This window comes from Dermacentor variabilis, chromosome 9 (genome assembly GCF_050947875.1).
Source record: "Dermacentor variabilis isolate Ectoservices chromosome 9, ASM5094787v1, whole genome shotgun sequence".
NCBI lineage: Eukaryota > Metazoa > Arthropoda > Arachnida > Ixodida > Ixodidae > Dermacentor > Dermacentor variabilis.
Genome location: NC_134576.1, coordinates 141,924,678 through 141,947,198, shown reverse-complemented (window position 1 = coordinate 141,947,198; position 22,521 = coordinate 141,924,678). Strand labels below are relative to the sequence as shown.

General features: G+C 46.0%; 1 protein-coding gene across 1 annotated transcript; it reads left to right on the top strand.

The window, feature by feature from the left end:
• Positions 1–1,378: 1,378 nt before the first annotated feature.
• LOC142558573 (ABC transporter G family member 20-like) lies at positions 1,379–22,091 on the top strand. The gene is made up of 8 exons (XM_075670707.1): positions 1,379–2,674; positions 5,532–5,709; positions 7,874–7,977; positions 11,632–11,702; positions 12,378–12,535; positions 13,221–13,397; positions 20,324–20,410; positions 21,853–22,091. Exons 1-8 carry the CDS (start codon positions 1,379–1,381, stop codon positions 22,089–22,091), a joined length of 2,310 nt encoding a protein of 769 aa, XP_075526822.1.
• Positions 22,092–22,521: the final 430 nt, after the last annotated feature.

Genomic DNA, 22,521 nt, shown 5'->3' with positions numbered 1-22,521 from the left:
TGCTGTAATTTTCAAGTTACATAGCCGGGAGGCGCGAGAAAGCTCTGATACGGCACGACTGACCTAACACGAGCGCCACAGGTACGACACAATCTGTCCGACACAGCGGTCGCCAAATGGGGTATTAGTGCCCGCTTCTTCACCTGTTTCACCGCGCCGGAAGCCAGCGTCCGAGCGTAAACAACTCGACCCCACTCCGCAATGTCAGCACGCCTAGGGACAAACTCACACAACATGCGCTACGAAATGTCCTCTGTAGCGCCTAGGTAGAGTCATATATTCAAGGAGAAAAAGCGCCCACATTTTCGTTCTCAAACCCGCTCCTACTCGCGCATGCGCACGAAGGTCCGGCGCCTCTGGAAGTGCCACGCCCCGCTATACTTACTAGCAATTGTAAGGTCGCGGCCGGGCAGGCCCATAACGTATGAGGTCGATTCAGCCAAGTTTGTCTGCACCTTCTGCACCTATTCGCGGTGTGCTGCACCTAGGCCTTCGATTCCCCGAGGTGCAGTGGTGCACCCTGCACCCCCGAGCACGATTGAATGGGGTGTAAGGCAAGGTGCCGCCGCGGTGCAGTGCACCCTTGTACCCTGCAGCGAGTGGGTGCAGCCAGGCACGCCATAACTGGCAACCCCTGCACCTTTTCGTTTGTGGTGCCATGCACCTTTTTTCTGAATCGAACCTATGATTAATGTCCGCTCGTCTGTCGTGGCGCCAGGGGCAGATTTCATTGCGTTCCCCACGATAAATGCTGGAATATAGCTTAAAGTTTGCGAGGGTGCCCATTTGCGATCTCCGCCAAGTGACTTCTTGTCTTTTACTTGGAGAGCTGTCACCTGCAGGGTATAGCTTCCTCCTCAGGCGATAGTGGGTCGTTATCTCTTGGAAGGAGACCATCCGATCCTTCGCCAATGCAAAGTCGTCGTGGATAAAAGCGTGGTCGGTAAAATCTCGCGCGATGGAGTGGGTCCTTCGTCCCCGGCAAGGAGGAAAGCGCCGGTGCCCAAATAATAATGACGGGGCGCCGATATGAGTTTTCTTTGAGGATGCTATATGTATAAGCGTCGTCAGAGATACGCCCTTTGGAGGAATTATCAACAGCTGATTTGGAGTCGCTGCTTATAATATTGCAGTACGTGCGCTCGCGCTCGCTAGGCCGAAGATGAAGGGCGCGCGTCGCGAGCGTTGAATCTAAAGGCCCCGTTCTTGATATCGCTACGAAACATTACGTTACTTCGAACGCCTGCTGCAATCAAGCTGTGCTGTTATTAAGCTACCTGTACTGCGATCGTCTTCGACTATTCGTCTTCGGCTTTTCGTCTTAGGCTATTCACGGCAAGCCCAGCTAGAAGACGACTAGCAGTGAGCAAAAGCTACAATGAGCGCGGATGCTCTGCCTCCCGAAGAAACCGATGCCCAACCGGGCGGTTCCCATTTGCCGAACATCGCAAACCCTCCGATGAATGACGCGGGCTCGCCGCCAGGCGTCGGAGACGCGCCGCTTATGTCGCCCGATGTCATGTCGCCTCCTCAGAAAGCCCACGGACCGCGACATCGCACGCCGGCCGTGCGAGTCGCAGACCTCGAACTGTGGTACGGGAGCGGCAACAAACGGGTCGACATCTTCAGAGGAGTCAACATGACCGTGCCCCGCGGCGGCATCTACGCGCTGCTCGGGTCCTCCGGCTGCGGCAAAACGACGCTCCTGCGCTGCATCATGGGCCGCAAACATTTCCAGAAAGGCGACGTCCGGGTGTTCGGCCTGGCGGCTGGCACTCCCGGCTCCAAGATACCGGGCCCGAACGTCGGCTACATGCCGCAGGAGCTCGCCCTGTACAATGCGTTCACCATAGAGGAGACGCTGCGGTTCTTCGCCCGTCTCTACCTCATGGACCCGCAGCGGTGCAAGGAGAGGGCCGACTTCCTCATCGCGCTGCTGGACATTCCCGACCCGAAGCGGCTGGTGTCGTACCTGAGCGGAGGCCAGAAGCGGCGCGTGTCTCTCGCCGTGTCGCTCATACACAGCCCGCCGTTCCTCATCCTGGACGAGCCGACCGTGGGCATAGACCCCGTGCTGCGCAAGGCCATCTGGAACCACCTGAAGACGCTCTCCGAGCGCGACAACATGACGGTCATGATCACCACGCACTACATCGACGAGGCTCGCCTCGCCGGCACCGTGGCCTTCCTGCGCGAGGGCACCGTACTGGCCGAGGAGTCGCCCGCCAAGCTCATGGAGCAGCACAACACGCACAACCTGGAGGAGATCTTCCTGCGGCTCGCCAAGCAGGACAAGTCGTCCTTGCCGCCAGCGCCCGAAGTCGTCGCTGTCGAGGATTCGCAACCCGAAGGACGTGCGACGCAGCTCTCGTTCATGTCGTCTGCCCTGGAGCATCGCTCCGCGCTGAACAAGAAAGACTTTAACCGGTCAATGGCGAGGGTGGGCGTCTTGTTCAGTAAGAACGTGATTAAGTTCAGGCGCAGCTTGAGCCTGCTCTTGTACACCATGTTGCTCCCTGCCATCGAAGTGAGCACGTTCTGTGCTGTCATTGGCAAGGTGCCCACCGGACTGAGGATAGCCGTCGTCAACGAGGAGGCTGCATCGCACAGCGCAACCCCTCCGCTCGTCAGCACCGCTTTCTTCGACGCCATGGACAGCGCCATCTTGCCACGGGTGAGCTCGTCACGCAGGCTGCTGTGTTGGCAATTACCTCAAACCGCGGAAATGTTAAATTTGCATTGACTTTCCCATCGAGGTTGCAGAGTAGCTTAGTTAATGAGCTACCTAGTTAATCAGTAAGCACTGATAACAAGATCTACATAAAAATCACGCAGTTGCCGGACTCGCAATGAAACTTAAACAAGGACGTGAACTTGCTAGCTCACTATGAAGTTTTCGTCGGGGTTCTAAATTTAACAGGTACAGGGCACGACAACCATCGCGAGAGAATGATTGTCGTGAGTATCTCCGCGCTGCTACTCATACGATTTATCAGACCACCCCGCATGCTAAGTAGAGCAAGCGAAACCTATAATCACGATTGGTCGATGTCGCCAACGGTTTAAGATGCAAACCCGTGCGAGGTACGCATGAAAACACACTGCTTTTAATCTACACATGCTACCGCAGCCAACCAGCGAGCGTTCAAGTCGGTGCAAACTCGTCTACCTCCTTTATATCTGAGGAAAACAAATTGTAAATGGTTTTCTTGGCACGGCATTGGGCAATATTTAAAACATATTTTCATGGAAGGCCATACCAGGAATATAATTTGTTGTAAATATAAACAAGTTAGAAGAGTTGCTCTGTGAGTTATACATATATACGTTCCACACACGTTTCGAAGGTACAAGGGCACAAAATTTGTTCAGAAATACAGATATTAGAAAAAACATAAGATCAAAGCACCGAGTAGCCAACATTCGCACAAAAACACCGCAATTCTGAGAACTGTACCCATGGATTAAGAGCGTCTGAATATAATTATTTATAGCTTACATTATTCCTTACACTGCATGTTTCAGTCTTGCAAGGTCTCCTGTATTTACAAATTAGTTGTAGATAAGTAAAACGGTTTAAATCTAAAGCTTGTCCGTTTTGAACATCTGGATTGTCATTATTGGTCAGAATATTGAGATATGTTTGTAACGTAGATTTACAGATTTACAACTTCATGGTTCATTTTTATTTTCTTAAAGATATCAATATTGGGAAGTCAGAGGGAAGGCGGGAGATGGAAATTCCAAGACAATGAGCAAAACGAGAACAAGGTGAAAGCAGGAGCCAACGTTTCGGCAAGTGGACTTGTCTTCTTCAAGGCGATATATGCTTTCCTCGCCACAGGGTTCTTCTAAAGGGGAGAGGGCGTAAGGCGGGTGGGTGCGGCAACGAGCGAAGTTAGCGGCGAGGGTGTAGAAGTGAGAATAAAGGAGTGCTGTGCACAAGGCCAGGGACACGGCCGTCTGTCAGTCACGTGTCAGTGGCCGTGTGTCAGCCGGCGTGTCGACGGCGTGCACAGCACCCCTCTATTACCTGTTTCGCTGGTGGCAGAAGGAGCGGCAGAAAGCGGTGTTCGTGAAAAAAAAAATTAAAGGAAAATACTGAAATGGCATAAATAAATAAAACAATAAGCAACCAAACTAAGTGTTGCTGCCTATATATAGCTTGAAATCTAGTATAGCGAATAGATTATAAAGCTCCCTTTGAAACTTTTATGCCTATCGGTTTCAATGTCTTGAATTTATGCATGGATAAGGTATGATTCTCTATATTTTTTTTCTCGTTCAGAACGGAAATTTGTCTGTGAGATGTAGAGCTTAAGTTCATCAAAGTTATGACCTGGTTGGTTGAAATGCTCGGCGATAGATTTGGGAAGCTCTTTAGCTGTGTCCGCGCGGTGTCCGTTTAATCTGTCGTTCATTGAACTCCCCGTTTCAGCAATATATTGTTTCTTGGAGAAGGAACATTCAAGCATATAAACCACATCCGAACTTGTACAAGTGAAGCTAGATTTGACTTCGTGTGTATATCTATTTGCGGGGCTTTTAATTTTAATGTCGCTTTGAAGGTGCCTGCAGGTTTTGCATCTGGGGCGACAACGTGCTTTTACTACGGGAGAATGATGATGTCTGACTTTTGCTTGCACTAACATGTCTTTAAAGTTCCTGTTGCCGCGATAGGTAACCATTGGTACATCCGGGAACGCTTTTCTGAGGCGCTCGTTACTTGATAATATTGGTGGTATTTTCGTAGGGTATTTTCGTATAATATTGGGAAGTGTTGCAGAAACATTGACTTTATACCACTCGGAACATGCCTTTGGATTGTGTTGGGAATGAGACGATTGTGTCGTATTGACGAATACAAGCTGGTTTGTATCCCAAAAAAAACAAGAAAATAAACATTAATATCCGAGGGGGAAAGCATAGTGCAAGAGTGATATGTGGAACCGCTCCACGGTGAAACAGTGCAACCAATGCGTACACCTTCGCGTAAATAAAAAGGAGCGCAGGGAGAGTTATTTTGCTTGCATGCAATATTCTATGGCCGGAAATTGTATTTTATGCTGTTCTGTTCATTTTTATTTGCGTAGGATAGTATATTTATTTCGTTTTCAGCTAGTGCGTGTTGAAAACTGACGCTGCCTTGAGCAAACAAATGGAGTAACGAGGACCGGTGGGGTGCATTCACGCATGGCCTCCGAGACTGCCGCCACGTCCAGTAAGCAGCGTTGTCGGCGTCCGTACACAGCTTTAAGAAGAGACAGCGCAGATCGAAAAATTCTGCTTTAAACATTTCTACTCCTTCCCAGAGAAACAGCTCCATGTTTAGATACTTCAAATGGTAGGCGTTCCATTCCACTACAATGTAGAAAGTTCTTGAATAACGATAGATAGTCTCTTTAAATAAATTTACATAAAGACGTTCCTGACAGTCGGTACCTTGCAACTCCTCGTCTTAGACGCAACCGACCTCACCAAAATCGGTGTCGCGCTCATTTTAACAGACACTAACCAACCATTTGCTGCAGGTAAACTACGACACCCTCAGCAGTGGCATCGAATCTGTGAAAATGGGCACGACGTACGGAGTGGTACACGCCAAGGTAAACCTCACGGCCAGCCTCAAGGCCCGCTTCGGCACCTCTGTGAAGCTCAGCGAAGAGCTGCTAGATTTCGCCTCCTTGCACGCCTACCTGGACATGTCCAGTAAGCACTTCTGCGTATTCATGCGGGTCAGCTTGTTTGGGTGAATAAGTACAGTGCCCTGCCTTCAACTTGGCGTTCCGCCCGGATTCCTTTTCCGTTTTCCGGTCTTCTTCGCTCGCACCCGCCCCTTAGATTTCTGTGAGGATCGTGTGAGTGTCAGCTGTTCCAGAGAAACCAAAGGGGAACACTTACTCAAACCAGAAGCTTGAATTGTGCTCTTAGAAATCTCACAAATGTTTGTTTCAAGCCAAGAGATAACTTGCTGAGACCTCAAACTTAGAAATCTCTACTCGGCAACCATTGCAACAAATTTGATTGATGCACTTGAAAGGAAACGTTCAAATTCATTAATTGTATCAAGCAGATCCTTTATTTAGGCCGGCTATATTTTAATAATAATCTTAACTATTCGTAAAATTTCAAAAGGAAGTCATTGCAGTTCTGTAACTGCAACTAATAATACATCTAAAGCAAATTGATTATTATATGCTGCTCTGAAATGCACCAACAATCTCTGAGCAGGAATTTCGCAAAATTCTCATAAACATTGCGACAGTTTCATGTAAGCTGTAAATTTATTATATCAAGTTTGTCCGCTTTAGATGTTCTAACAGATGCAGTTGACAGAACTGTGATATCTGTTTTTTATGTAGAGTTGCGAATGTGTAAACTTCGCGCGTGCTTCTTTTTGTTTGTTTCTTTCTTTAGCTTACCAAATTTGGGAATTTTCACCAAAAAATTCAGACCCTAAGTCAAAATTCTGCTATCCATGGATCACTGTTTTTAACTTTCCCTCTCAAATGTAACAAACTTCACTAAAATCGGCCCAGCAGTTTTCTCACAGAGGCATTTCTGATTTTTACATGTATTTGAGTAGGCGGCATCGTAGTTAGGCCCGAGCTTAAGAACTTGAATAATTATGTGCTTACCGCTATTCTGATTTTGCTGAAGATTAGAGGCGAGGTCAAATTTTATGCCCCTGATCGCTCAATATACAACTTGCTATTGTCATTTGCTTGGTCTGTCAGTAAAACAATGTGAATGTGCCTTCGAGTGAGCCACTCGATCGTGTAGTCCACATGACACCGCCCCAGCAAATAACAGAAGCCAATCTCGAAGGACATGCTTTGTCATACTGCAGGCGCCAAAAACTGCCAGGTCGCGTTACGTCGTTGGTGACGTCAAATACGCTATTCTTTTATACACCCTCCTACGAAGAGTGCAGCCAAAGGCATCTTCGTTTTTGTTGCTTTTTCCATGACAAACCAGGCAAGTAACAGTGACAAGCGTTGTATCGATGATATTACTGAGAAAACTGAGCAGTAGCAATGTAGCGGTAAGCGCGAAATTTCCCTTTTTTGTTTTAGTTTTCAGGGTACAAACGCAGGTCATTGTATAGTCTGTGCCGGTGGTAATATAGGAGCCCAAGGCCTGCCGAACCATACGTGCTGCCTGCTTTGAGTCAGTCGCCTGCAGAGAGAGGACAGCGTTACTTCCGTAAAACAAGATCTGCTTAAAGATTAGGACGTAACAGAAAGCTCAAAATAACCAGCTTTGTGAAATGAGCCGCCATTCCGTCTCCAAGTTAATATAATCATCATCAATTGCTCACTGAGCAGCGTGAAGTATCCCCACGAATCATTCTGTAGGAAAAAAGTATAAAGTAAGCCAAAATTATTGTTCTTTCTTTTTTTACTTGATTGTAGCGTGGTATCCCTCCAGTCGGTATGCACTATTTGTTCTCGTTTTCTCCTTCTACCGATATGCCTGACCAAATGGCTTAGGCAGAAGCTCAACTACAGCGCATATCTGGACATGCGCCTTGCAACGCTAATCAATCGCTTTAGTTTTACTTTGTATTTTTTAACGGCACCTCACCCAAATTTCGCGGTGTCTCTCGCAGAAACCATAAACACGTCCATCATGTTTCCTTGGCAATAGTAATTATTTATCAACACAGGATATCCGTACCACGGACCTTCGACATCTGAGAAGCAGTGTTGCCGTCCGCCTTTGTATCACTGCGTCTGCACCGTGCACATTTTATTCTTTTTAAATGCCCAACAATAGGCATTTGCACTATTGTGTCTGCGACGGATTTCGGTGCTAATTTCGGTTCTACCCAGCATCATAACGGAAGCTCCCCCGTTTCCTCACGCTGCAGACCAGCAAGTGTCCATGACCATGGCGAAATACTTGGCGAAAGCGCTGGCAACGGCGTTGCCGTCATCGACGATCGACATGCTCTACTTCCAAAGCGTTCTTGTGGTGGGCATCAAATTTCACTTTGCTGCGTTTGCTTTAATAACACAAATGCAGATAGTATTTATTTAACGTCAGTTCCACCTTTACATAAGTGGTGCATAGGAGACTACGCGTAGTGTCACCGAATATAAAGCAATGGGTCGCCCTTTGTAGCAGATAAGTTCCTAGCCGCCTACGCAGCATTAAAAACGCCCATTGCTTCTTATTTATGCTGAGGTAAAAGTTATGTCCCAGTGAGCATAAACAGAAATAGTTGTGCGCCACCGTGTGCCGCAAAAATATAATTTCGCTTTTGTGAACTTCAGGCGCGTCAAATCCCAAGTATTCGTATGGGATTATTATCCGAATTTTGTTAAATCCAAACAAAGAAATACGTGAACACAAGAGAAAACACGTTCTTGCTTACGTTCGTTGATTACTTTCGTGTAAAGAACTCAACCCCTATAAGGATTATATGAGTTATGTTCACCACTATTTTGAAGCGCCTATAGAACCTGCAAGGACATCTTAACAAAAAAACCAGCGCGAAAAAGGCGTGGAAAAACAAAGAAACGTCAAACACGGACACTGACCCGCAACTGATATTCTATTTCCAACGAAACAGAAAAGTAGAAAACCACAAAGAAAGAACAGAAGTACCCACTCATGTCCACGGAAACGAAAGATGCAAACCCGTGGAAACCTCGTGGCCGGATAATCAGGATCTGATCCGCAGACATTACCGTATAAAGGTACAACACTTCTGCTTGTGACAAAGCCGTCGAAGGTTGACTGACGCATCTGTCACCGTATGTGACGCATGTTTTTGCGCGATGTCGTGGCGCCACCAAGTGCGATGATTCTCTGACGCATTTAAAGAAAAATTATTGGTTCCAGTGCAACCCACTTTGAGGTTCAGCGGGTTTTCAGAAACGCATTGCTATTCTCTGCGACTTCTCTCTGCGTGTCGTCTGAAAGCCAGCACCTTAGGGATATAATACTACTAGACGTGGCGAACATCAGCTTATCGAATACGAATCGAATACGAATAATCGGTATCAAATATCAAACCAAATATTAAAAAATCAAACGCCGATGCACATATTTACGGCACAAGTACTTATTTTTGTGTAATTAGTTACCACAGCTATACTGGCTCATGTAAAAAAAAAAAAGACAGCTAACTGTCGGTGAAAAAGGATCAATTTTAAACACACGACCACTAAATATCATACAAGAAAATTGTACGTAAAGCCTCTCCACAAATTCGGAGCCTAGCTGCAGACACGCTTCCCAAGGAAGACTGTGTTATAAAGGTTATAAACAAAGATAAGGTGCCTCAGAAAGGCTGGCCAACGTATTGATAGAAGAACCTATCTTCGTCAAAGGCGGCCTCGTCGTCTGTCAGCCCCATTCTTGATTTTGGATATCTGAAAGAGTGACTTTTGTATGACTAGCTTTCTAAAGACTATCACCAGCTGCCGTAAATAGGTCAGAAGTTCTGGAAAAAGAAAATCTTCTGATGGAATTCTTTGCCGTATGCACATGTAAAAGTGTCCGTTTCAAGAAAAATTTGACAGGTTATTGCGTAGAAGCTAAGACTGCTACATGACTAATAGACTGTCAAGAACACTAAATGACAGACTTCAAGCAAAAATTGCAGGTTGTCATGTGTACGATTCCGCTGCTAAACCGAAAGCAAAGCTTGTTGTCCATTTTGTTCCTGCATTGCCTCTAACTTTTGTCGCTGTATCACTAGTGATAAATTGCGATAAATTGTCTAGCAGATGGAGAACTGTAACCAGACTTTAACATTCGGTTGCTACGGAATATTTGGCTAACTTAAAATATTCGAAAATAACGAATAGTTACTTTTTAAATACGAATATCAATGGTTAGTACGTGGTATTAGATTCCTATTCGAAACTTCGATTATTCAACCACCCCTAAATTGCTACATATTGTTAGGACCGGCCTGCAGCTATTTCAGCCCGCTGCACGTGTTCCAATCCAACCGGGACGGGGCGCACTTCAGAGAACTGCGGATAACCGGCAGCCACGTGGCGCGGGGTCAGCTCAGGGGAGTTCTCGAGGGGAGGTAATTGGCGGAACCTCCCCATGAGCTTTTCGAGACACCAGACAATGTGCTAACCAGCCGCGCCACCCGGGACGGCTCAGAGTTCTACGAAACCCCTCTGACGTCGGCTTCGGACCATTACACCTGTGTGTGTGTGCGGCACGTATATCTGAGCCCTCATCCTCCTCCAAAAGGGCGGGTCATCTTCAATGACGTCGAACTATGACGTCGATAAGTATGGACAGCTGGGCTAGTTGGTTATGATTAGCATTATGAAACATAGTTCCAGCGCACATTTGGACACGGACGAGGAGAGAAAGACAACACGAATGCCAGACTTCAACTGAATTTTATTCATGGAAAACAGGGATTTTATGTACGCAGGGGGAAGGACCACTCAAAAATGTTTCCTTGGTCTAGGCAAAGGTCATCAGAGGTGTCATAACAAAAATAAAAAGAAACACTTTTCCCTCTCTTTTTCACATCACTCAGTACAATCTTGTTCATCTCCCGCCCTACCTAGCTGATTCGACACACCCGTTTGCCCTGAGATAATCAATTTCTTTTGTCCCGAGTGCAACAGAAAGAGCACTGACACAGTAATCTTTTTCATTGTAGATACAAAACGCTTCAAATATTTCCCGGTGTTTCTGATTGCTATATTTGCGCAACACGCGTGTTCGTTCGAAAAACGCCTTGCATGCTGGCTTGTGCGAGCAACGGCGAATGTGGTCGGCTAAATGACCAGCGCCACTTAGTGATGTAGCATTCCTGCGATGCTCTAGCAAGCGTTCATTCAGACAGCGCCCGGTTTGGCCAATATAGCATTTCCCACAGGCGAGGGGAATACTGTACACAACGCCGACGTCACATTCAACGAGGGCTTTGGTGTGCTTTATTTTGCAAGCTGGCTTCTTCTGGGATTCGTTTACTAGGCGACACATTCGTCCCAGCTTTTCCGGTGCTGAGAACACACATATGACGTCGAGCAGAGTGCATATAAGCAGCGACTGTCGGCTGCTAGAGTGTGCTCGTTGTCGTGCTCGAAATGTACTCGTGAGCTGTGTGCTCGTAAGCTGTTTTATGTATGCTCGTCTTGCGGGTTCCATTTGGGAGTCACGCTAGACTGTCGATGTATCTCATGTTCAACTGTAAATAACATGTAAATAAATCCCGCTCGCCTAGTCCTGTCGCCCCAGGTTCCTCCGATCGTCCTACAAGCCCGACTCCAAATCTTACAATATGCGTTGATCGCTATCCATCGATTAGGTTTGACTTCCCAAAGCCACACAGATTATGAGAGCCGCCGGAGTGCGGAGCACTGGGCTAATTTTACCACAACGGTGCTGCACATGAGCGTTTTTGCATTCCGGTTCATTAAAATGCGGCCACCGCAGGTCGGATTCAAATCTGCGTCCAAGCATCTCCTGCCATCATGAGTCAAAAATTAGCTTTCGTGCAATTATAATGCGATGTATTAAACCATACTGCACTACCTAGACTCCCTGTAATGGTATATTCACCTTGCAAATTCAATAAACACGTATGTGCGACATTGCAACATTTGACCAATCGTTCCTTGCGCGTTGTCTTGGCGACAGAGGGAAGAGCCTGTCATCGGCAGCAGGGAACCGACGTTCACTGAATTTGTCGCTCCCGGGCTCATCATCACGTAAGTGACAAGATTGATTGATTGATTGATTGATTGATTGATTGATTGATTGATTGATTGATTGATTGATTGATTGATTGATTGATTGATTGATTGATTTCGTTTAACACCCAAAAGCTTAAACTGGCTATTGAGATAGTGGAAGGCTCTGGGGTTAATTTTGAGCGTCAGCTGCTCTTTAACGTCCACCGAAATCGAAGCACACAAATGTTTTGCGTTCTGCCCATGGGAACCGAACCCGTGCCTTCACACTCAGCAGCAGAAAGTGTAGAGCTATACAAATGCGCTCCTTACTTTAGAGAAAATGCAGGCACCGCTCAAACTTGCCACATTTCAGACTTCGCGCTTCAGGAACGACAATGTACTTAAGAAAATGTTTTGTTCCTCAATGTAAATTAGCCAGTCATAAATGCATGACCAATGAGCTTATTACTAGGGGTCGCACAGTTCTGACCTCCGCCCTTAAGCATACATAAAGACTGAAAAATAAAATACATTTATTCGTGATTACCCACATGTGGGTGACAGAAAAGAAGCACGAAAAGCGAACGCTTTCTTTCTTATGACCTCGGCACGGAGAAAGAAGGACCTCGGTGTATACAACATGTTAGACAGGATACACGAAGATTGCGACACGCTCATACAGGTTTATTCCTCCTCTTCTTTATTGCGCAGGTTCATCTACTTCATATCGACAACGCTGTGCATAAACACGCTGCTCGGCGAGAAAGGCGACGGCTTGCTCGAAAGGTGCATCGTCGCCGGTAACTATACACGCCATGTATACTCGGCCCAGGCTTCATTCTACCCATTCGAACATAGGCGAAACCTATGTAGTATACGTGAAACGAAGAAATGCTAGTTTTAGACAAGCGCTGAATTGATAAATTATTTAAGTGGGGAAATAAAAGTACGTGTTATGTTTACAGTTGGAAGGTTGTTTAATATAAGCACGTAAGCATATAGCTGTAGAAACGCAATCGCATAAAGTCTTCAAGCGCATTTTGCTACTATGGCGGAGACGTGACTGCCGCCAACGCCGTCATTTTATAGTTCGCTTTCTCTAGACCTATACGCAAATTCATCGTCACCTGAACTAATTTAGGCAGTGTTGCCTTTCGCCGTTAGTTTCGCCAGCGTATATAATTAGCAAGGCAGTTTTTGCACGTATACGTGCACACTCGCCTCAGGCAGCGCAGGTGTGGATGTATGGTGTGCTAGAATAGTGAACTAGCTTATATACTATTTTATTATCTCGGCATAGTTTACTATGGCACCTCACTATATATCACCACACGTATAATATCATTGTAGTATGATACGTGTTGTACTGCCGCGCCGAGTTCCGCTAGTACGACCACGGCCGCTTAATTAAACCATCAAGCGGTACCAACAATGAAATGCCGCGAACCAATGCACTAAGCTAAGCTACGCGACGAATCGCATCCCCCCCCCCCCACACACACACACAGGGTGAGCCATGTATACCTATATATATCCTGCCGCGTTCAAACGCAGGCGTGCGCCCCTACGAGATCGTGCTGGCGCACGTGTGCTCCCTGTCGTTCGTGGTGGTCGCCCAGGACTTGCTCTTGCTCTTCGTCGGCTTCGTGGTGTTCGAGCTGCCTTCGAGGGGCTCACTCTTCGACGTCATAATCATCGCCATCATGCAGGGCATGTGCGGCATGGCGCTAGGTACAGAACCATCCTTCTAGATCCTCTTATATAGATGGAGACCAATATAGGCGGTCTGTAGATAAGATTCAAATAGACTGTTTTGCGTCATCAGTACTACTATAACGCAGATAACCTGCAACATGGAGCTCCGGTCTATGCCAACTTCGTGTTCTTAAAAGATCAATTTAGACGGTCTGATTCTATATTCTCTATATTTATTTGATTTATTTGATTTATACTGCAGATACGTGGTCCATGCAGTGAAGGCAACAAATAGTACATACAATGGCAACAAGTGCGACAATGAAGGATGAAGGTTGAATGTCATTCATTTCCTTTTGCCGGTGGAAGAATCATATTTTGAAAATTTGTCGGATAAAATCTAACAGATTTTCTCTGGATTCGTTCAAGGCTGTTGATGCTAGACTTAATGTAGGGGCCCAAACTACACGTGCATATTTGAGCTTAGGTCTAACCAGGGACGAGTAGAGAGCATATTTACGTTAGTAGAGGCTTTCTTAATTTGCACCTCAAAAGACAATTTCCGGAAGATTGAACAACTATATACAGCGTTATTTATGTGAATGTTCCGTGACAAGGTGTTATTAAGGGTGACTCCTATAGATAATTGTAGCTAGATCATAAAGAGGTGGTGAAGAAGTTTTACGTGTAAAGTAGCGGTGATTTTTTGTGCGTCATTAGACTTAATACGTTTTTATCTGTTAGGTGGCATTACTCACCAGCTGCACCATGCACAAATATTATTCAAGACATAGATTAATTTGATCATTTATAGAAGTAATATCATTAAAAAGCTCACAATCATCGGTAAATAACCGAATCTGTGCACCACCTTCAGCAGTGATAACAATGCTGCTAATATATCAAATAAAACGAAGAGTGCCGAGGACATTGCCCTGCAGCCCATCGGATGTGACTGGGAGGCAGCCCGATTTCCCACCGCCAATTTCAACGAGCTGTTTCCAGTTGAACAAATAAGCGGATATCCAACAAATAAACATCCTTAAATATTAGTTTATCAGGTATGACCGTATCTAAGGCTTCAGGAAATTTAAAACAAAAATAAATCTATGTTAATTTACCATTCTTGTCAAAGGTTGAAGCGAAGAGATCAATCACAGTACCTTTTTCTACACCCGTGCTGAAAGCTAGGTATAAAAGAATGCTGTTCTAAAGCTTCGTTAAATTCAGTTGCTATGATATGATCAATGGACTTGCAGCACGAGGACGTTAAAGAAATAGAAAGGTAATTTTCTAATACCAGATGGTCTCCCTTGTTAAATATCGCACGATTTCGGCTTTCTTCAGTCGCATGGTAATTCGAACGACAGTAACGAAGCACAAAATATGCAATGCCTGTGGTGTCGAGGAAACTATAGAACATCTACTGTGCTACTGCCCATCTTTTGAAAGCGAAAGACATGATATCTGCACAGCTCTCAATCAGCTAGATAGAACACCGTTCACCTTGAACAAGATCTTGGGACCATGGCCTCGCATATCGCAGCTACAAAAGGTCACAAAAGCGCTGCTGCGATATTTAAAGTTACTGGATTGAGTCAACGTCTGTGATCCGGACTGACTGACCGAAGGCTATCCCCAGTAGACTTCCCTTCTTCTTTTAATCTTTCCGTTCCCTTTTCCCTTTCCCCAGTATAGGGTAGCCAACCGGGCTCAGTCCTGGTCAACCTCCCTACCTTTTCTTTATCATTTGCTCTCTCTCTCTCTCTCTCTCTCTCTCTTATAATAAGCTTTGCGGAGGTTACAGCATATGTCCTATGGAACAATATTGGGATATCATCAGGTCCACATGAACTTTTTAGTTTCAGGTTCAAACAACACAAAAAGTACACCAGCAAACGAAATAAGAATGACGTCAAGCAAATGGGACATTGTGCAGTTACGCGAACATTAACTGTAATCCGAGAAGACATTGTGATTGTGAACGAAAGCATTAAAGTGTTGTCCCTCTTCTCCGTAACCAACTGTCCATGTACCGTCATTTGGAACAGGCATTTCTTTTCTTTTTTTCCGCAACATAATTCGAAAACTTAATTGAGTGGTTTTTATAAAGTTAGGCAAACACGAGTTGAAATAATAATTCCTTGAACTACGCACTGCAAGTGTAAGCGTGCTTCAGATGTCAGGCAGATGTCAGATGTTGGCTGCACGCGAACCTTTTCAATCTCTTAATTTTGCGTTTCATACGAATGATATTGCGATTTATCAATGCTGCTTTTTAACGCTCTTTTTCTTGCGCAGTATGAATTTATCTAGTCAAAAGTGGCATGTGTTTTTAGAGTGGTTCCAAAGTAAGTCAAAGTTATTGTCTTCAAAATTGGTAAAAAGCTTTCCAAGTGCACAAACTCGCAAGCATCGTTGGCGCGCAAATATATTTGATGCACTAGATAGGTACTTCTCAGTTTTGATACAGGAAAGAAGGAGTAATTAGTGCCAAGTGGGCTGCTTCACGTCGTGAGCACCGCCATCATGCGGTTATTGGGTGCGAGCGCCTACACTGGAAGCGGCGGCGCTGCGATCGCTCTTTGCGGAAACTGTATCGCGTGACATCTCTTCGCAGCGGCGGGAGCGCCGAGATTCAGGAGGTTTATTTATTTTGGTTGTTCATAAACGCTGCCCGTTGTCATTGAACAGTACTGACTGCATAATTAGAGCAGGAATAAGTTGCTTGGGGCCTGCTTCGTGCTCTTTAGTGCATTCATAGGAGAATACATCCAACCGAAGCCGCGGTTTGCTGTTCTGGTCGGATTGTTCGTTTAGATGGCAGCGACAAGACCTGGTCTATGCAAAAGTAAACTGGTCAGATTCTTTTGACAACCTGAATGGGTTAAAAATGCCTCGTAGAAATTTCTAAATTAGTAAGGCAACTTTTCGTCAAACAATGTTATCGTTCAAGACGCGGCCAGATTACAGTTGGGGATAACGTTTTCCGTAGTGAAAAAAAAAAAAAAAGAGTATGAATTTTCTCATCAGCCGTGCAAACGAGGACGGTCTTGACTACTACGCAATACAAGCAATGGTTAACTTACGTAAACTTTACAGTACGAAACAAAAACATGACTAACTTTGTTTTTATTCTACTTTCCTTTATTATTTATGCTTTGCGGAAAATCCTCCAGAATATAAATTTAAAAAAGAACGAGACTACTCCCCACGTCACTTCGTATCGTTTCGTGTTTTTATTTCTTACTTTCTTTTTCTTTCGTTCTCGATCTTCGGGCGTCCGCACGTTCAACAAAATTACGGCAAGGTACATCGTCGTGTGTTGTACGTTACTATAGGGTGAACGCGAACGACACACGACTACGCAGCACGACACCCTCATTTTGCGGATTAATGAAGGTGCGCGTTGATACCGAAGGCCTACTTGCAATATACGGGTGTTAAAACATAAACAAACAAATCGCAACGTATGTTTATCTGTCAACAATATTGCTAGCAAGTTAAATGAGGAAGATACTCGCAGCATGCATCGAGTTATGCAGGTGATGGAGATGATGATGATGCAGATGATGATGCATCGTGGGGTGCAGACGGCCAAAGATTCTATCAGTACCGAACGATGCGACGAGTGCGCACGTTGTCCGCGAGAAAGAAAAAAAAAGCGAACCAATAAATACCGAACATCTACGACAAAATTAATTCACATGTTCTAACCCACTGAACGCCGTTGATGCACAAGATATGTCGTGCCACGCGCACGACTGGCTCCATTAGTCGTGTATATTTCGCATTCAACTGATTCGCTCTTGCGAATGTAATTTGTTACTTCTTAAAAGTGTATGCGCGCTTTAAGATTTTCCAGCGGAATTGAACGACCGTAGAGCTTCTGCAGAAACTACCGTGCTTTCTATTTCTACGATAGTACGCATAGCAAGATCTGTCACGAATTACGTTCTCATACAGCATACCAAATCTTAAACTCAACGAAGAACAAGCGCTGTTGCGTAAGACAAGTGCAACCAATTGAAATCCGTGGCAGCAGCGACGAAAAACTAAGCACGTGACGGCGCTGAAGGAAAGGATCCTCCACGTGATCCAACTTTACACGTCGTCTAGGCGCTTGTGGCAGGCAAAGCCATGGTATGTCTTCGCCTAGAATTACTGCACATGCTCCCTTTAGGGAGCCTATACGGTAACTATATGCACTATATATATGCTATATAGTTACTATACACTTTAAGGAGCCTATCATCATCATCATCAGCCTGGCTACGCCCACTGCAGGGCAAAGGCCTTACCCATACTTCTCCAACTACCACGGTCATGTACTAATTATGGCCATCTTGTCCCTGCAAATTTCTTAATCTCATCCGCCCACCTAACTTTCTGTCGCCCCCTGCTACGCTTCCTTTCTCTTGGAATCCAGTCCGCAATTCTTAATGACCATCGGTTATCTTCCCTCCTCATTACATGCCCTGCCCATGCCTATTTTCCTTTCTTGATTTCAACTAAGATGTCATTCCTCCTCATTAGATGCCCCGCCCATGCCCATTTCTTTTTCTTGATTTCAACTAAGATGTCATTAACTCGCGTTTGTTCCCTCACCCAATCTGCTCTTTTCTTATCCCTTAACGTTACACCCATCATTCTTCTTTCCATAGCTCGTTGCGTCGTCCTCAATTTAAGTAGAACCCTTTTCGTAAGCCTCCAGGTTTCTGCCCCGTAGGTGAGTACTGGTAAGACACAGCTATTATACAATTTTCTCTTGAGGAATAATGTCAACCTGCTGTTCATGATCTGAGAATGCCTGCCAAACGCACCCCAGCCCATTCTTATTCTTGTGATTATTTTAGTCTCATGATCCGGATCCGCGGTCACTACCTGCCCTAAGTAAATGTATTCCCTTACCACTTCCAGTGCCTCGCTACCTATCGTAAACTGTTGTTCTCTTCAGAGTCTATTAAACATTACTTTAGTTTTCTGCAGATTAATTTTTAGACCCGCCCTTCTGCTTTGCCTCTCCAGGTCAGTGAGCATGCTTTGCAATTGGTCCCCTGAGTTACTAAGCAGGGCAATATCATCAGCGAATCGCAAATTACTAAGGTATTCTCCATTAACTCTTATCCCCATTTCTTCCCAATCCAGGTCTCTGAATACCTCCTGTAAACACGCAGTTAATAGCATTGGAGAGATCGTATGTCCCTGGCTGACACCTTTCTTTATTGGGATTTTGTTGCTTTCTTTATGGAGAACTACGGTGGCTGTGGAGCCGCTATAGATATCTTTCAGTGTTTCTACATATGGCTCGTGTACACCCTGGTTCCGTAATGCCTGCATGACTGCGGAGGTTTCGACTGAATCAAACGCTTTCTCGCAATCAATGAAGGCTATATATAAGGGTGGGCTATACTCCGCACATTTCTCTATCACCTGAGTGATAGTGTGGATATGGTCTATTGTTGAGTAGCCTTTACGAAATCCTGCCTGGTCCCTTGTTTGACAGAAGTCTAAGGTGTCCCTGATTCTATTTGTGATTACCTTAATAAGTACTTTGTAGGCAACGGACAGGAAGCTGATCGGTCTATAAGTTTTCAAGTCTTAGTTGGCGTCGTCTTTCTTATGGATTAACATTATGTTGGCATTCTTCCAAGATTCCGGTACGCTCGAGATCATGAGGCATTGCGTATACAGGGTGGCCAGTTTTTCTTGAACAATCTGCCCGCCATACTTCAACAAATCTGTTGTTACCTGATCCTCCCCAGCTGCCCAGGAGCCTATACAGTAACTCTGTTCTCGCTTACGGTGCCTGGGGTGCCTCAATGCGCATCTCATCCCCGCTGCCTGCGCAGCGACAACCAAGGAGGACATCGAGGCACCCTATTCTCGCCCTCAACACGTGCAGCCTGTGCGGCAAACATATGCTGCTTGGTAGAACTTCAAGCTTTGTGCTCACCCGCCGTGGCGGCGTAATGGCTTTAATGTTGCGCTACTAAGCCCGAGGTTGCGGGAACGAATCCAGGCCCCGGCGCGCCCGCATTTCGATGGGAGCGAAATGCAAAAACACCCGTGTACCGGGCATTGGGTGCATGTTAAAGAAGCTCAAGTTGTCAAAATTAGCCCGGAGTCCCCCACCACGGCGTGCCTCGTAATCATATCGTGGTTTTGACACGTAAAACCCCGGAAACTAATTTAAAGCTTCGTGCTAGCCAAACTCGGTGCAGAGATTAAGTCACCACCCAACATCCAATACAGCTCGGCAGTCTTCTTCACAGGCTAATGTTGCATGTGGAGTTAACATAAGGCTCAGGCTAAAGCTGGGTGTGACGTACCGAGCCTTCGGCCGGTGCGATGTGCCATATATATACAGTATACACGCTATTTACGACGAACTCTAAGGGACCATGAAAATTTGTTTCTTATCAGAAGAATAATTGGCAACATGACCAGGTGCATCCAAATAACTTACTTCAAAACGGTAAATGAAGTAGACTTAAAACGGGGGGGGGGGGGGGGGTGGAATGGCATAAAAAACATTTATTTAGCTGAACTTTATAAAAACTGTCTTCAAGGGGTGCTCTTTCTTGGTTTCATCCAGTTCATGATGGTGTTTGCCGCTTCTGTGCAAATCGGCGAGCAGCCTCAAACGATGTTATCTCACCTAATAAGCTTAAAAATCCTTCTGTACCTTCGTGCTGCTGGAAAAGTTCACTAGGGAGTTGAGAGGACTTGATTTCTTAAAGAGCACTGCTTTCGATTTCAGCCTTTGCGTACACCCACTCGCCAAGCGTTTCGTCTCTTCCCTCTCTTGAGACAGGATGCATTGCCGTTCTCTTGTCCCTATCATCTTGAGAGAGAGGGGTTCAGATGAGCAAATGAGGTGGAAAGGACTGAATAGAAGAGTATACCTCATGTCGGCCGCTTTGTCCCGTTCTTATAAACATCATCCCTCTTATTGGCAGGGTTGATGTGCTCAGCGGTTCTGGAGACCACCACGACAGCCGCCATAATAGTTGACGGCATCAACTATCCAATCATGATGACCAGCGGTAAGCCACCGTAGTTCGATCATAAAGAGTCTGCGATGACACTGCAGTTTTTATAGGTGTATATATAGCCGTTCAGTAAAATTGTTGTAACCATTTGCAGTGTGCCATTGAATCTATAGCAACGTTTTGCAGCTCTTGAAGCGTTGTCTGCTGTCTTCTATACACGGCTTGCTAGAATCTGAGATGTGTTGTTTCTTCTGCGGTAGTAGGCGTACGTGGCCCTTCATCGCACGCTGTGAATGGCGTATGTCCATAAAATCAAAGCGCTCGAGTGGAACGCGAATCGTTTTAATGCGGCAAGCGCCATAACCCGATCTGGTTGCCCCACTCCCTATCATTCCAGGGACGGTTGTCTAAGGGCGGTAGTCTATGCCACACCAGCAGCAGGCACGTAGCTGCCATTCGAGATAAGAGGTCCAGGATGAAATGGTGTTCACTAAACGCAGGGCGAGCGAGGCATCTTTTGCCGCGAACGCCGCGTCCCGCTCGATGCGGGCACGGCGAGCCTCGGCGTTCGCATGCGGTCTCCCTCGCGAGTTCTGGACCAGACCAATTCTGCAAACTGTTTTTGCAAGTGTCTAGGCCCACGAAACTTCACTTGACCGACGCGGTGAAGGGGCAAAACGGGCAGTAGCGTGATCAAGACGGGTGACAATTAAGGAGCCCTATAGAGGGTACTAGCGGCAAACTGGAAGCAGCGTGGGTGCGGCGGCGGGGGACTAGGAGCACCGCAGTAGCGCATCATGGTACAAACTGGCGTCACCATGACGTCATCATGCTGCCATGTGCTGATCGACGATTAATGAAATTAATAAATGGCGGATCATTGCTGCCTCCGTTGCATTTAGAATTGCATCCATTGCTCGTTGTTCGCTGTGACGCTGGAGCCGCATTCCCGTTGCTGCGCGATCCCTTCACTTCGGCTAACAGCGCGCGACGCCTCACTGCGGGGCATCCTACAAATGCAGTGCACAGATCTGCGATGTTGAAGTAACCCTTCTGTGATGTGCGCCATTCTTTTCGTCCCATATACTTCCGTCAGCTTTAGCTAATTAACGTTCAATGAAAAGTGATACTCCGAAAGTAATCGATCGAAAATACAGTCCCTCGGTGACGTGCCTATGGTGTCAGCCGCAAGAAATAAAACCGAAAGGATGTCGGTGAGCAGGCGGTGTTCGGAAGCATGCGGAATGTGATGCTCCCTTCATTTCACTATCGGTATGATTGGAGGCCGAACCCGTGTCGCCGCTTCTTTCTTGCACACTGTGACGGCTTCGGATGATTAGGGAACTGGCTGGACGCTAAGAATAGTCTGAGGAAGTCGCTAGAGTTAAAAATCTAGTGACGGAACAACGGCATGATAGCAACGTTCAAAGAACACCAGCGAAACATATCATATATGCATGACCATGACATGCCACACGTGTCTCGCTATATAACAGGTTACGACAAATTCCTTTCTCCGCGCGTCGCAGGCATTCTTTGGCCCCTGGAAGGCATTCCAAAGGTCATACGTTACTTCAGCTACCTGATGCCGCTGACGCTTCCCGCCGATTCGTTGCGCAGCGTCATGTCCAAAGGATGGGGACTCACCCACCCAAACGTCCTCATGGGCCTGCTCGTGAACACCGGCTGGACGATTTTCTTCATCGTCAGCTGCATGTTGCTTTTCCGACAGTAGAAAGGACATGGCGCCTCTCTGACTTCGCACGGTCATTTATGATATACAAGAAACCTATATGTACAGCGCTTTCCGCATCCATAACACCGCGAACTGTTCGTTGTACAACAGTATATCGCGGGCCTCTGTCTGGAAAAACCGGCGCGCACAAATTATATGTTAAGCACGTCACTCTACTCCTCTATGCCTTATCATCCGAAATTTTGGTCCACGTAAAATGCTAGTTTCAGATCGTGTAGATAGGTAGGAGTCTCCGTGCAAGAATTTTCGTATGAAATGCGTTTAAAAAAGTTCGCAAAAATAGCTGTTCTGGATACCGAAACTAATAAGGAAAGACGGCTTGCCGGAAGTGACGCATGAGCCCGACTGCCTGGCTCATCGTGCTCGATCTTCGAGATTGGGCGTCACCAGCGGCCACGGAGGAAGGAAA

Bases quoted from the DNA above. Each gene is read 5' to 3' on its own strand.
- LOC142558573 (XM_075670707.1), top strand. From the start codon at position 1,379: ATGAGCGCGGATGCTCTGCCTCCCGAAGAAACCGATGCCCAACCGGGC. The intron at 2,675-5,531 runs GTGAGCTCGTCA...CATTTGCTGCAG, and splicing joins ACAGCGCCATCTTGCCACGG to GTAAACTACGACACCCTCAG. The intron at 12,536-13,220 runs GTAGTATACGTG...GTTCAAACGCAG, and splicing joins CGAACATAGGCGAAACCTAT to GCGTGCGCCCCTACGAGATC.